This window comes from Ursus maritimus, unplaced genomic scaffold (genome assembly GCF_017311325.1).
Source record: "Ursus maritimus isolate PB19 unplaced genomic scaffold, ASM1731132v1 scaffold_25, whole genome shotgun sequence".
Lineage (NCBI taxonomy): Eukaryota > Metazoa > Chordata > Mammalia > Carnivora > Ursidae > Ursus > Ursus maritimus.
In genome coordinates, this window is record NW_024425008.1 from 42,154,192 (window position 1) to 42,170,038 (window position 15,847).

Consider the following 15,847-nt stretch of genomic DNA (forward strand, 5'->3'; position numbering starts at 1 on the left):
ATCTCAAGCAGGCATCGTGCTGAGCATGGAGCTGGACATGGGGCTGGGATCAGGACCTGAGTGGAAAACCAGAGTTGGACACTCCAATGACTGTATCGCCCAAATGCCCCATGACTATTTCTATTAAACTGGCTTATGTGCTTTAATAAAACAATATATCTAATATCTGTTTTTTTTTTAAAGGAACATTTATCGATTACTTAGTACATTTAGGATCTGAGCTGAGTGCTTTACATACGTGATTTCATTTAATCCCCAACAGCTGAATGAAATAGATAGCATTAATATCTCTATTTTATAAATGAAAACACTGAGGTTTCAAATCATATGGCTAGTATAAAATAAACCGGACTCAAACCTTTCTACTAGTGGCTGCCATTCCTGTTCTGTAGAAATGCTGCTTGTCATATACATGTATAGAGCTATTGAATATGTTAAAATGGTTACTGCTGAATGGTAGGATTATGGACAGTTTTTGGGTTTTTTTCATAACTTTAAGCTTAGTTTGAATTAATCATGATGAGTATGAATTACTGTTATTTATGTTCATCAAAATGATACATGCACCCAGGTTAAAAATTAAGTTGAAAGCTTAGATAAGATAAGTGCTACAGTCCTACCCATTCCAAAGGCATCTGCTTTCAATCTTTTAACTGTTAGTTATATTTTCAAATATATTTACCTTTATATTTCTAAATCATATGCTAGTACTTCTTTCTTGATTCATCAGTTACCAGACATTATCACCTGACTTCCTTTTATGATAGATGAGGATTTAACTCTCTTTTAGTCTCCTTCCTTTCTTTCTGTTTTCTTATTGTATTTATATCACAGTTTTGATGAATATGTAAATGATATTTTCACTGCTGAGCCAGCTGTTTTACAACTCTGTTTTCTTTTTGTATAACTCTTGAATTTTTGTGTAATAAATAATTACCTAATTCTTCCTCTGTTTGCATTCTTCTTAGTTGAATTTTCCAGAAGTCAATTCTTTTTTTTGTTTTTTCCTCTCGAGATTTTCCACCTTGGAGCCTGTGGCCTTTTGTGGTTATATGGACTAGTTGCTCTGGATACCCTATTGTCTAGAGACTTTCCTTCTTCATCATCCTAAGAATTCACATTTTCTCTCTCCTGTGTTAAATATCTTATTTCCCGGAGTGCCTGGGTGGCTCAATTGGTTGAGCGACTGCCTTCAGCTCAGGTCGGGTCCTGGGGTTGAGCCGCGTGTTGGCCTCCCTGCTCAGTGGGGAGCCTGCTTCTCCCTCTGCCTCTCCCCCTGCTTGTGCTCTCTCTCTCTCTCTGTCATATAAATAAATAAAATCTTAAAAATAAAACAACAAAACAAAAAACAAAAAAGAATCTAATTTCCTGGGTTATGTTTTTTGTTGTGGGTATAGACTCTAATTTTAGAAGATTGTGTCTTACAGTATGAGGTAAAATTGTTGATGCTTTGCATGTCTGAAAATTTCTTTATTTTATTCTCATATTTCGTTGATAATTTGGCTGGCTATTTCTTCAAAGTTGGAAACTAGCCTCTAGCTTCCAAAACTAGCCTCTAGCTTCCATTGTTACTGTCGAAAAACCAGATGCCGTTTATTTACAGTCCTTTGTGACTTTTTTCCCTCAGGAAGACTTTTTTAATTTTTATATATTTTTTGGCTTGGACTTATTTATTTATTTAACTGTGGTAAGAATACTTAACACAATATCTACCCTCTTAACTTTAGTATCTCCTCTTTATTTCTAGGGTTCTAAAATGTTAGAATAACGTAGCATAGTGTGTATTTTTCCCCCATTGTGCTGGGTACTCAGTGGACTCTTTCAGTATGGAGGCTCATGTTTGGTTCTGGGAAATTTTCTAATATAGTTTCTTTTGTAATTTCCCCCCTTCATTTTGTTGTTATTTTCTGTGAAATGTCTATATTGATCCTCTAGTTTTCTTACCTTTTCTAGTTAACCAATTTTTTCCTATTTCCTGTTATTTACTCAATTTATTCTTCAACTTTCCTATTGAATATTTTATTTCTGTAATCATATTTTTAATTTACAAAACTTTCTTACTCTCTGATTGTCCCAAACTCCTCTTACTCATTCATAGGTGTAATATCTTCTCTTAACCTGGAAGAAACCAATTTTATTTTCTGTTCTTTTTGTGGTTTTCTCCCAGTTTTTTGTTTTAGCCTCTGTTGTTGTTTATGTTAGAGGCTTTCCTCAAAAGTCTGATGATCTGTGACTATTCATTCATATTCTGGAGTGAATGAAGCACAACAATGCTGCCTGACAGCTGTGTGTGAGTAGGTGGGGCTTGTGGACTGGCAAGCTTTTTTGCATGCTTGGGTGGCCTTCCAGGTTTGTTTGTTCGGTTGTGGTTTTTTTTTGATTCCTTTATTTATTTTTAGAGAGAGAGAGTGCACACACAGGGGAGGGGCAGAGGCAGAGAGAGACTCTCCAGCCAACTTCCCACTGAGCATGGAGTCTGGTAAGGAGCTTGGTCTCGCAACCCTGAGATCATGACCCGAGCTGCAATCGAGAGTCCACTGTTGGATCACTCAACCAACTGAGGCACCCAGGCACCTCCCCCTGCCCCAGCTTTTTATTGGCAGAGTCCCAGCTGTCAGCTTCTAGAAACCTTTTCTCTTTGGCCATTCTAGTTCTTCAGCAAAGTATCTTTTAATCCCCTAATAGGAGGTGTAAGTCTGGCTGCTGGAGTTTTGGGAGTTGGGTGGAAGAAGGAAGTAGGAACTTTCATTCTGATTTTAGTCCCAAATCTCCCCTCTACCCTCTATGTCTGATATCCAAAGTCCTGAGCCCCTCTAGTTCAGTTTCTCCAAATGATAAATATCCCATCTCCTCTAAGTGTAGGAGTAAAACCTGGAGAGATCCAGTTGTACTTATGCATGTTTTCACCCTGCCTCTCCATTTTCCATCCTGTTCTCCACCTACACTTTCTGTATCATCTGATGCCTCTGGGTCCTGGACTTTGCCTACTCTGTTGGTTTGCTTCTCATCCATGTTGTCTGTGTGCCTAGTGTTACCCACCTGTCTGCTGCTGAGTTATTTACTGCTCCTCCCTTCATATTCTGTCCTCATATTTTGTGATTCAGGTTATAAACATTTGCTAGTCTTGTTGAAGGTAGGGTCGACTTCTGAGAGGATAGAGCAAAAAGATTTTCACTTGGCCATTTCAAACCAAACAATTATTTGTTTTATAATCAGAAGAAAACAAAAGGTTATTCTCATTTTGAGGGGAAATGAAGTTATAATACTAAGAAATTAGTAATGGAAAGCACAGGTGTCATAGCTAAAGGAAGCATTAGAATCTCTAAAGGATTTTTTAGGAGATTTGATTGTTATTGATGGCAGAACTTGAGGGAGAATAACTGAAGTAGTCCCTGGTAAAGGTGGGAATGCCATCAAGAACAGAGATAAGGAGCTTATCTTTGATAATAGAAGTGAAGGAAGAAATAGTACAATGTAGAGGTAATAGGCAAGATGAGGGAGCTTATATCCAGTGGAGTAAAGTTGGTCATAGAGTTTAATTAACTGCTATTTTGATACCTTTTTGTAAATCACCAGGCATTTCAAATCTTACGTTTTTTTCACAACTGAATTGAAAAAGTAGAAACTATGTAGTATTAACGAAAAAGATCTGCTTGGGGCTCCCTTATTACTTTTTATCTTGAAAAATATGTTCAAGTGTAAGCTCTTAATATCAAGCATCTCTTCTAATCAATGACTTCATATTCTTCAGCCTTCTTTGTTGCTTCTTGTTTATTTTTGCTCAGTGGAACTTAGTCAACAACAGCCAAAACATAATGTTGAATATGATTTTGGTATAATAAGTGAGGATGTATCTTCCAAAATAGATTTTAAAATATTTTCCCTATGGATTTTAAATGAGTGTATACTAGTGAGCTCACTAAATCAAAATAATGTGTATAATCGCCAGGTGCTATTCAGTGTTCAGAAGTGGAATATTTTATTTGGTAAGTCTGATTCATTAGTTCACACTTAAGTACTTGCCAATCATATTTGCTACTACAGATGCTTATTTCAAATCCTATTGCTTTGAAAATGCATTCAAGTGGCTCTAAACATTTACTTGACTGTTGGGATTATAATGTTCCTCTGACATAATCAGAAACTTAATTGTAATCAGTATGCTGAGTGAGACTGATTTTCTCCACATTCAAATTTCATTTGCAAAATATTGAGATTATAGAATCCTTACCCCCAATTCTGGGCGTAACTCTTATTCCACCTAAGAATAGTTAAATTAATCCCCTCTATCACCAATCATTACTATTAGTCATAATAAAACTCAGTATTTCACATTGTAAATTCTAGTATATCTAGCCAGTTTTATAGGAAAGTCATTGCCCTATAGAAATTTATCTGTTTGTTTCTCAAAATTACCAAGAAAAATACCAGGGTATATGTGTAAAATAACAAATTTTTATCCGATTCCATATTTCCTAACAACTGCCTAGACTGATAGTGAAGTTGACCAATTACTGATATGAGTTGACGAAACTGCATTGGGAGTACTTGTATGGCATTCCTATTGTTCGATGGTGAGTATTTAATTTTTAACAGCCTTTACAACTGAAGTTCATCTTTTCAATCAGTATGAAACAAAGCAAGGAGTGGGAAGTGAGGGAACTACAGGGTAGTGGTTCTCAAACACCAAGTCATATATTTCTCACTGTCTCTTACAAACAATTCACTGATTAGTCTGCTGTGAAATAAAAATAAGGGGAGGAGAGATTGGCATAAGATATATTCAAGACTAGAAACTGTTCACATTTTGAGCATTCAGTTGGACTAAGGGAGGCGACCTCACTTTTTCTAATCTACATTGAAAATTAGCTGTGGGAAAGGAACACAGATTCTTAACTCCCGGGCACTATGAAATTATTAGTATATGGTAAAACAGATCATTTAAGTGAAAACAAAATATCTTGGAGCTGCCTTCCAACATATCCAGTACTCTTATCTTGTTAATGTACTAGTTATGCTTTTTCATCTTATGTCTGATTTTGGCTTAGTATGGAAACTACAGTATACAAAATGAATAACAGTTGGACGCCTGGGTAGCTCAGTTCGTTAAGTGTCCGATTCTTGGTGTCAGCTCAGGTCATGATCTCGGGGTCATGAGATCAAGCCCTATGTTGGGCTCAGTGCTCATCGGCGAGTCTGCTTGAAATTCTCTGCCCCTCGCCCCCACCCCACCCCTGCACACTAGCTTGCGCTGAGCATGGAGCGTGCTTGGGATTCTCTCTTTCCTTCTCCCCCTCCCCTGCTCGTGCACTCTTTCTCGCTCTCTCTCTAAAAAAAAAAAAAAAAAAAAAAAAAATGACAAGTGACTCCTATTTGTTTTGTTTTGTTTTGTTTTGTTTCCCTTTAGGTACATCCAGAGAGTGCCCAGAAGAAACTTCCTGCTGGAAAAACTGAAAAAGCAGTATTTATAACACTGGAATTTGTGGATAATTTGTTAAAATGGCAGAAAATAATGAAAGTAATAGCAAAAATATAGATGTAAGGCCCAAAACTAGTCGAAGTAGAAGTGCTGACAGAAAGGACGGTTATGTGTGGAGTGGAAAGAAATTATCTTGGTCAAAAAAGAGTGAAAGTTGTTCAGATGCTGAAACGGTGAATGCTGTAGAGAAAACTGAAGTTCCTTTAAGGAGCCAAGAAAGGAAGCACAGCTGTTCATCCATCGAGTTGGATTTAGATCATTCCTGTGGGCACAGGTTTTTAGGCCGATCTCTTAAACAGAAACTGCAAGATGCTGTGGGGCAGTGTTTTCCAATAAAGAACTGTAGTGGTCGGCACTCTTCGGGGCTCCCGTCTAAAAGGAAAATTCATATCAGTGAACTCATGTTAGATACGTGTCCTTTCCCACCTCGATCAGATTTAGCCTTTAGGTGGCATTTTATTAAACGACACACTGCTCCTATAAATCCCAAATCCAGTGAATGGGTAAGCACAGACTTGTGTCAGAGTGAATTGAGGGATGGTCAGCTAAAGCCAAGAAGGAACGTGGAAGAGGTAAACTGCTTCTCACATACCAGTGTTCAGCCCTGTGTCATAACCACCAACAGTGCTTCATGTAGAGGTGGTCCTGTGACTGGCTCTGTGATGAACCTGGGTTCAAATGACAGTATAGAAGATAGTGATATGGATTCGGATGATGAAGTTATAACACTTTGCACAAGTTCCAGGAAAAGAAACAAACCCAAATGGGAAATGGATGAAGAAATCCTGCAGTTGGAAACACCTCCTAAGTACCATACCCAGATTGATTATGTCCACTGTCTTGTACCGGACCTTCTTCAGATCAATAACAATCCATGTTACTGGGGAGTTATGGATAAATATGCAGCTGAAGCTCTACTAGAGGGAAAACCAGAGGGTACCTTTTTACTTCGAGACTCAGCACAGGAAGACTATTTATTCTCAGTTAGTTTTAGACGCTATAGTCGTTCTCTTCATGCTAGAATTGAACAGTGGAATCACAACTTTAGCTTTGATGCACATGATCCTTGTGTCTTCCATTCTCCCGACATTACTGGGCTCCTAGAACATTATAAGGACCCGAGTGCCTGTATGTTCTTCGAACCACTTTTATCCACTCCTTTAATTCGGACTTTCCCCTTTTCCTTGCAGCATATATGCAGAACAGTTATTTGTAACTGTACAACTTATGATGGCATTGATGCCCTTCCTATTCCTTCTTCTATGAAATTATATCTGAAGGAATATCACTATAAATCAAAAGTTAGAGTACTCAGGATTGATGCACCAGAACAATGCTAGGAAAAGTGTAGGAATATGGGAATGATTATATACATATTTTCATTTAATATTTTATTTTTCTTATGTCACTTTGAATTTTTCTACAAGGGCAGTTGGAATCCAAAATAAATCTCTGCCCTAAATTTTACTTCCAGATCAGTTTATTTTTCTTATGATACACTAATTGTTTAAAGTTACACACTAGGGGTTAATGAATATTTTTGACCAGGTGTTTGGTTCTTGTTTTTACTGAATAGATTGTATACTTACTTTTTTTTCTTAATTGTAATTTGTTTATGATCCAGGGATATTTGAAATTTGGTAGGCATTGCAAACACAGTTAAATAATCTACATTTCATATTTTCTTTAAAAATAATCTTATATCCTTTCCTACATGTGAACTCCCTTGTTAACCTATGCCATTGGCATTCCTATACATAAAATATAGTTTCCTCATCTCCCTTTTCAGAGTTGTTTTAAAATTCTTTAGTAAAGCTGAGTGTGTTGTAATTCACAATCCATACCAATGTAATTGAGTTTTGTAACTTAATAAATAATAGCGATGTTAAAGGTAACAAAATGGTTTGAAATTAAACTTGAAGTGTTTTCATTTTAAATACTAACTATAAAGCAGTATTACTAAATTTGATTAATCTGATCAGGAAGAATCAAATGAGAACATGACTTTTTGGAGGTGAAATTATTTTTTACACTGTAGTGTGGTCATTTATTTTTGAATAGGTCTTTCACTCAACCTAGATGAGTTGCTATCTTCAGAACAAATATTATTCCTTTCTCACTGGAAGCTTTAAAAATAATGATAACACTATTAGTAAGTAGTAGTTACTAACATACTAAAGCAACTGTGGGGTTTTTCTGTATTTACTTATGAACTGTTCCTTCTGATTAGCCTTTTCATATAGAAACTCTGAGCCTGTTATTTTGGGGAGATGCCACAGTTTTATAAACAGCCAGAAATTTCTATCAGTAACCAAGAAGACCTAAGTGGTCTTCATTATTTTAAAGTGAGCTTCACTAAAGATTCAAGAAGTGAACATGGAGCTCAGTTTTCTGAAGCTTAATGTTGGTTTTGATTTTCAGGTTTCAAATAATTATTCCTGTCTTCAGAATTAACATGTCTTTACTGTGGTTTCAGAAAAGGGAAAACATTTTGAGAGCTACATGGCTTATGCCATACTGAACAGTACTGAGCACTAGGAGTAATACTTTAAATTTGCTATCCCAATATGGAAGCATTTTTAGAAATGTCATTATCCCAGTATAATAAAGATAAAGGGAGTGATATCCTATCTAACTCCACTTTTTTAAAGAGTCAGTGCATAATAATTTCCTAGACAGTTGTTTCTTCTGGTGAGCTGCCTAACCCTTTGTACAAATTGGCATTTTTAATATCACGTAATTGATTTCTTGACGCTAATTGAGATCCAGTAGGAAGCTGCTTCTACCTGGATTGAAAGAAATTTGACTCAACTTTCCAAGTTAGAACAGGTGTTTCTTAAGTATCATTGCTTTTATGTTGAAGTAGCACTTCCCTTTCCTGCCGTTCTGTTCTAAACATAAAGATGACATTTTTCAGTAATAGCTTTAAAATAGATTTTTAGCAATTACAGCAAAATTAAACCAAGAAAATCTACCATTTTCTAGCATTTTTTTCCTCAGTGATCTCAAGATTGTCTTGGTTCCAGGTAGGGTAACTACAAATTATGGCACCTGTCTGTGGAGTAATGAGGCTCAGGATATCATTAACACTGATATCGGGATAAATATCTCTTCTAAAGATGATATTTCCCTTTTACAAAAGTAGAAAAGTCTCATACTACCTCATCTTTATTGTGACACTTTTGTAGATCACTGAGAAGCTTGTCTTATTTACCAATAAAACACTTCCTAAATATCCATTTTTTGGTGAAAGAACATTAACAGTAAAGTAAGACTCTACCCATGATTATAGTTTTTTATCAGAATTTGATAATGAGACTTTCTGTTTCTGTGAAACAATTATTGTTTTAAATATTTTTCTTTTAAAAATAACTTTTTATCAGTACAGAAAAACCTAAGGGATGACTAGCTAACATATTCTGTTAAAGAGTAATTTTATAAAGAAAAAATGAAGTATAATTATGTTGTCTTTTATAATGGTAAAAATTAATGTTTATATGAAAATCAAGATATAAGTAGCTTTTCATATATTCAAACTGGTTGCTTGTGATATATTTTCTCTGGCTTTCTTATTTTTTCAACTTCAAGGTATCAATAGCTGTCAACATTTTCAAAATACTGCCATATATATATCCTTGAAGTAAATGACCTAATAAATGAGAGCAGGGAAGAAATTCATTTACTCTGAAATGGTTTGTATTTTTCCTTTGGTATTTGCTGCAGTGAAAAGAAATATGGAAAGTAGAAGTATAAAGACTGAGAAGGGAATTGTTTACCATGAAGGAAAAAGGAAAGAGTAATAATAAATTAATTTTTAAAACATTAAAGGGTTGGAATTTAGAAAGTTTAATCCCTTTCTCTGACTTTGTGAGGACACATTTGGAAGAGCATCCAGTATTCACAAATTTATTTTAAAAGTGTAAAATATGTAATTATTGAATATATAACAGGTGACTACATTTTGAGAGAAACATGAGGAAAGATACAAATATAACTAAATACAAATTTTGTAACTCTAATTCTGTGGGCATTTGAAAAGTGTAAATTCCAGAGTTGAGAAGGCATCAGCGTGGTGGAAATATGTAGAGCTTATTGGTGAGACAGGATGGAGCTAAAAGAAACAAGATAAAATATTAAATTAAGAATTTAGGCATCACCTCAGGGAAGAGCCTTGACAGTGAAAGGCAACTTCTTAACTGCTAATAGCTGGTCTGGACCAGCCACTTAACTGCGCTTTGGGAATCATCCTGCACTAATCAGGAAATAAACCTGACTTTTATATTCCTCAAGCTTTTCAGGACAACCCCCCCACCACCACCATGCATCTTTTTTTTTTTTTTTTAAGCTATAGCATCTTGATTCATACTCTAATTCCTGAAATACTCTGAATGAATTTTTTTAGGTTCCTTGAGCATTTTTGTGTGAAGAATCTTATGTGATCTTTCTATAGCCATGCCATTCACTTAAATAATTCATAGAGAGAATGGTTTAATTTAAAGGAAGACCTAATAGGAAGAAGATTAAAGGAAGCTTTTAGTCAGCCTGTGGTTAGATATATTGATTTGGTGAACTGAACTGTGCTCTTTCCTGAATTTCAGCTAATGGTCAAAGAATGGCTTTCTGTTAAAGTTGTGACTTATTATAAATAATGTAAAGAATGTCTAAGTAATTAGAAATCCTTTAAAAAGTAGAGTAAATGTGGCAAATAGGACTCATACAAATTCCATTTCTTTTTATAAGAAAAACACAAACCATTATCATTTATTCATGAGCCAAAGCCATTAAGACAAATCAAGTTATCAGCTTCCTGTCTCTCTGAAGTTTGGATCATTTTATAGACCCATGTAATAGAGCGGTTTCTTCCTATGAAACAAAAACCTTGAAACCTAACTCTTATAAATATACTCGTAGTTTTCATTTTAAAACTTTTTTTGTCACTTTTAGCTATAATGAGTCAAATAGGTTATATATTGATTTTGGTGGAGTAAATTTCACAGGAAAGTAGACTGAATAATTTCTAGAAACAACACAGAGAGAACAATGTTTAAATGTAAAAAAAACCTGTGTGTTAAGTAATACCCAAATGAATAAAAGATTTTAAGTCAAGCAAACTACTGTTTCTATTTTGGAAAAAAATCTTTACAATTTTGGTTTTAACTGTAATCAGTTTTACATTTATTTTTATTTCTAAAGAATGAGCAGAAAGCACAACGGTTTTCTTTTCTTTTTTTGATGACTGAGTAGAAGTGAGCAATGCTACAAGAGTCTGCCTGTGCCGTTCTAATATATTAAGATATTGGACACAGTGGAGGTGACTTTTTAAATGGATTGGCTTCTAAGCAGAAGTGTAGACTAATGGATATAACCCAGTGTAAAGGGATTTGGGGCACATTAATCCTATTTCAAATAAAAGCAGAGTCTTTTTTGTTTAATTTTGAATATATTAATCCTAAATCATCATCTCCTAGCATATAAAATGTAGATAAATAATACTTGTCGCTTGACTTCCTGAAGGTTAATTCTCATTTAAGAGGTGACCGTTAGAGCATACTTGAAAATAATTTCTGTAATTTCTTGAAAATAATGTGATAGATTTTGAAAGTATCCCCTTAGTGGACCCTGCAAATTCACATTCACTTCTTATAGTCTGTACTAGACATTCTTGGCTTGGTTTGACAACAGAGATAACTGTACAATTTGGATTTACAGTTTTGACTCTGGAATTGGATGAACAATTGCAGTTTCCTCCTACCCCTAATAAGGTTTATGTAAAATTGATGTTTGCCTGTTATTTTAAAAGTTGATTACATTTGCAGGAAGTGAAGATAATCACTTTTGCTGTGGTTATAATCAAATCTAAGCTTTCAGACTTAAAGTAAAACTCAAGGAGGTTTACTTAAATTATGCTGACTTTGCTAGGATTAAATCAATTCTGTATAAACCAAGTATGAACTCGATATATACTTGAATATACAGAGTTTAAGTATTAACTTCACAAAGCTGTTGGTACTCTTGTCAGTCGGGCTTGTATGATCCTCCCCTTACCCAAGAAGTAGACTGTTACCATTTTTATTTCTAATCCTGAAGTTGAATGTTTCTTCTTGGATGTGAGTTCAAATAAATTGATCTGAATAAATTTTCACTTCTTCTTAATTAAAACTTCGTATATAAAATCCAAAGGCTGTGTATTTTGTTTTCAAAACATTGTATATCCTGGGGTGCCTGGTTGGCTCAGTTGGTTAAGCATCTGACACTTGATTCGGCTCAGGGTCATGATCTCAGGGTTGTGAGATCAAGCCCTGCCTTGGGCTCCATGCTGGGCATGGAGCTGCTTAAGATTCTATCTCTCCCTTTCCCTATGCACTCACTCTCTCCCTGAAAACAAGAAACATTGCATATCCTGGCTTTGCACTTTCAACTTAGAATCTCAAAAAATTGGGGGCGCCTGGGTGGCTCAATCAGTTAAGCATCAGACTCTTGGTTTCAGCTCAGGTCATGATCTCAGGGTCCTAAAATAGGGCCCCACCGAACAGAATCTGCTTGGGATTCTTTCCCTCTCCCTCTGACATCTCTCCCGCCCCCCCGCCCCACCTCGACTTTGCTTTCATATGCATGCGCGCTCTCTCAAATCTAAAAAAAAAAAAAAAAAAATCTGAAAAACAATTTTAAATATATATTACACGTTTTCTAATTTAAAATACACTTTTTGTCTTAAGTGTGTCAGTTTGGGTCTTCTAGAAGCAGATGCCAAGATGTGAGTAAACGTGCAAGAGATTTACTGGGGAAACACCTATGAACGAAGGAGGTGAAGTCTTCCTATCATTTTGCAAGTCTGACAGACATCAAAGAAATGCAAAGATTGATCAGGGTGGGCTTCAGACTGCAGTGCAGTTGTGAAAAAGATGGGGATTTAGTATCCAAGCAAAGGTTGACTGAGGGAACCCACATGGGATGGAATGGCCTAGTTCTAGAACTCTCAGCATGCTATTACTGGTTGAGCATGGGAAAACGAGGCTGTCAGTCACTCTGATAGGTGACCAGGACTAGGGTGAGGTGAGTGAGGCACTTAACTTGGGCACAAAAATTTTTCGACCAAAAACCTCAGCAATGAAAGCAATATTTCAGTACGTTTTAAAATCAGAATTAAGGGGCACCTGGGTGGCTCAGTTAAGTGTGTGCCTTCGGCTCAGGTCATGATTCAGGGGTCCTGGGATGGAGCCCCACAACTGTGCTCACTGCTAAGCGGGAGCCTGCTTCTCCCTCTCCCTCTGCCTGTCCTGCAGCTTGTGCTCTCTTGCTCTCTCTCAAATAATAAAATCTTTTTAAAAAATAAAATCAGAATTAAAACAATAACCTAATGAAGAAAAATGCCAAAATTTTAACTATAGTTCTCCTGACCTCTGGTGACTCAGGCTTCCTTATAGCTCCGCAAGGCACTGTGGATTCACTGCCTCCTGAGGGCAGGCTAAGTCTTTCACACGAATACCATTTTCCATAGACCCTTTTCCCTGTCCAAAAATAAGTCTTCAACAGGCTTGGGTATTTGCAGCTTCTCTATTGCTCGTTTTTCAGTAAGAGAAGCGTGTGTGCTGGTGGAGCATACTCAGGAATAAGTCTTCGTTAAAGAAATTTCTAATAAAATGCCCCTGCCCAGTGACCCACTAACGGGTTACACAAAGAAGCAAAATGTTGTAATGATTCTGCATACTTCTAAAGTCTACATATTTCTAATATATATATATATATATACACACACACGTATTCTAATGTATATATACTATATGTATATATATTTTGCACACTATATAATTATGGCATCTACATAACTCGCTAGCAGATTCCTTGACGCTGGGGGAATGTGTCAATCATTCTTCCGACCTGACCTAGAGTAGGTAAAGGTTTATTCAAAGATAAACAGGCGGAGGCAAGAGACACTGATCAGAATAAGCCTGCATAGACAGCTTTCAGTCAGAACCAATTGCCAAGCCGTTTACAAACGTCTTCCCTTTCCTGTATTGTTCCTTTAGCGCTCCTCAATTTCGGCCAGAGGGCCGCGTCCACACCCAGCCAGCTTCGAGGCCCGGCTGTAAAAATCTCCAAGCGTAGGAAATCCAGAGCCCGTCCTTAGACCACTCCAGCAAATAAGTTAGCAGTTTCCGCCAGGGTGCCCAGAACGTCACTGACTACAGCAGTTTCCTTCAAGTGCCGAGAATTCCGGAAAACCGGGGAGCTTTCCTCCCGCCCACCAGAAGAAAACGGCCAACCCGGGGGAGCCCAAGGAGCAGCCGCGCCGCGCCCCGCCGCTCGGCCAGGCAGGCCGCAGTGCCTCCGGAAGCCTGAGGGGGGCGCGCGCTGTCCCGCCCGGCCCCGGGAGGAGGGGAGAGAGCGGGCGGGGGCGGCGCGCTCGGCGCTTCCTGTTCCGGCGCCAGGAGGAGCCGCGCGCTGTTAGTGCTGCTGCTGCTGCTGCTGCTGCTGTGGAGCCAGCTTAAGATTCTATCTCTCCTTTCCTATGCACTCACTCTCCCTGAAAACAAGAAACATTGCATATCCTGGCTTTGCACTTTCAACTTAGAATCTCAAAATTGGGGGCGCCTGGGTGGCTCAATCAGTTAAGCATCAGACTCTTGGTTTCAGCTCAGGTCATGATCTCAGGGTCCTAAAATAGGGCCCCACCGAACAGAATCTGCTTGGGATTCTTTCCCTCTCCCTCTGACATCTCTCCCGCCCCGCCCCAACCTCGACTTTGCTTTCATATGCATGCGCTCTCTCAAATCTAAAAAAAAAAAAAAAAAAATCTGAAAAACAATTTTATATATATTACACGTTTTCTAATTTAAAATACACTTTTTGTCTTAAGTGTGTCAGTTTGGCTCTCTAGAAGCAGATGCCAAGATGTGAGTAAACGTGCAAGAGATTTATGGGAAACACCTATGAACGAAGGAGGTGAAGTCTTCCTATCATTTTGCAAGTCTGACAGACATCAAAGAGAAATGCAAAGATTGATCAGGGTGGGCTTCAGACTGCAGTGCAGTTGTGAAAAAAGATGGGGATTTAGTATCCAAGCAAAGGTTGACTGAGGGAACCCACATGGGATGGAATGGCCTAGTTCTAGAACTCTCAGCATGCTATTACTGGTTGAGCATGGGAAAAGGAGGCTGTCAGTCACCTTGATAGGTGACCAGGACTAGGGTGAGGTGAGTGAGGCACCTAACTTGGGCACAAAAATTTTTCGACCAAAAACCTCAGCAATGAAAGCAATATTTCAGTACGTTTTAAAATCAGAATTAAGGGGCACCTGGGTGGCTCAGTTAAGTGTGTGCCTTCGGCTCAGGTCATGATTCAGGGGTCCTGGGATGGAGCCCCACAACGTGCTCACTGCTAAGCGAGCCTGCTTCTCCCTCTCCCTCTGCCTGTCCTGCAGCTTGTGCTCTCTTGCTCTCTCTCAAATAATAAAATCTTTTTAAAAATAAAATCAGAATTAAAACAATAACCTAATGAAGAAAAATGCCAAAATTTTAACTATAGTTCTCCTGACCTCTGGTGACTCAGGCTTCCTTATAGCTCCGAAGGCACTGTGGATTCACTGCCTCCTGAGGGCAGGCTAAGTCTTTCACATACCATTTTCCATAGACCCTTTTCCCTGTCAAAAATAAGTCTTCAACAGGCTTGGGTATTTGCAGCTTCTCTATTGCTCGCTTTTTCAGTAAGAGAAGCGTGGTGTGTGGTGGAGCATACTCAGGAATAAGTCTTCGTTAAAGAAATTTCTAATAAAATGCCCCTGCCCAGTGACCCAACTAACGGGTTACACAAAGAAGCAAAATGTTGTAATGATTCTGCATACTTCTAAAGTCTACATATTTCTAATATATATATATATATATATACACACACACGTATTCTAATGTATATATACTATATGTATATATATTTTGCACACTATATAATTATGGCATCTATCAACTCGCTAGCAGATTCCTTGACGCTGGGGGAATGTGTCAATCATTCTTCCGACCTGACCTAGAGTAGGTAAAGGTTTATTCAAAGATAAACAGGCGGAGGCAAGAGACACTGATCAGAATAAGCCTGCATAGACAGCTTTCAGTCAGAACCAATTGCCAAGCGCCGTTTACAAACGTCTTCCTTTCCTGTATTGTTCCTTTAGCGCTCCTCATTCGGCCAGAGGGCCGCGTCCACACCAGCCAGCTTCGAGGCCCGGCTGTAAAAATCTCAAGCGTAGGAAATCCAGAGCCCGTCCTTAGACCACTCCAGCAAATAAGTTAGCAGTTTCCGCCAGGGTGCCCAGAACGTCACTGACTACAGCAGTTTCCTTCAAGTGCCGAGAATTCCGGAAAACCGGGGAGCTTTCTC

At 37.8% G+C, this 15,847-nt stretch overlaps 1 protein-coding gene across 1 annotated transcript; it reads left to right on the plus strand.

Annotated features, from left to right (window-relative positions):
* The first annotated feature begins 5,374 nt into the window (after positions 1–5,374).
* Positions 5,375–9,203, plus strand: SOCS4 (suppressor of cytokine signaling 4). Its single transcript, XM_008701790.2, has one exon. It carries the CDS (start codon positions 5,500–5,502, stop codon positions 6,817–6,819), a length of 1,320 nt encoding a protein of 439 aa, XP_008700012.1. The 5' UTR covers positions 5,375–5,499; the 3' UTR covers positions 6,820–9,203.
* The last annotated feature ends 6,644 nt before the right edge of the window (positions 9,204–15,847 follow it).

Coding starts and splice junctions, on each gene's coding strand:
- SOCS4 (XM_008701790.2), top strand. CDS start 5,500: ATGGCAGAAAATAATGAAAGTAATAGCAAAAATATAGATGTAAGGCCC.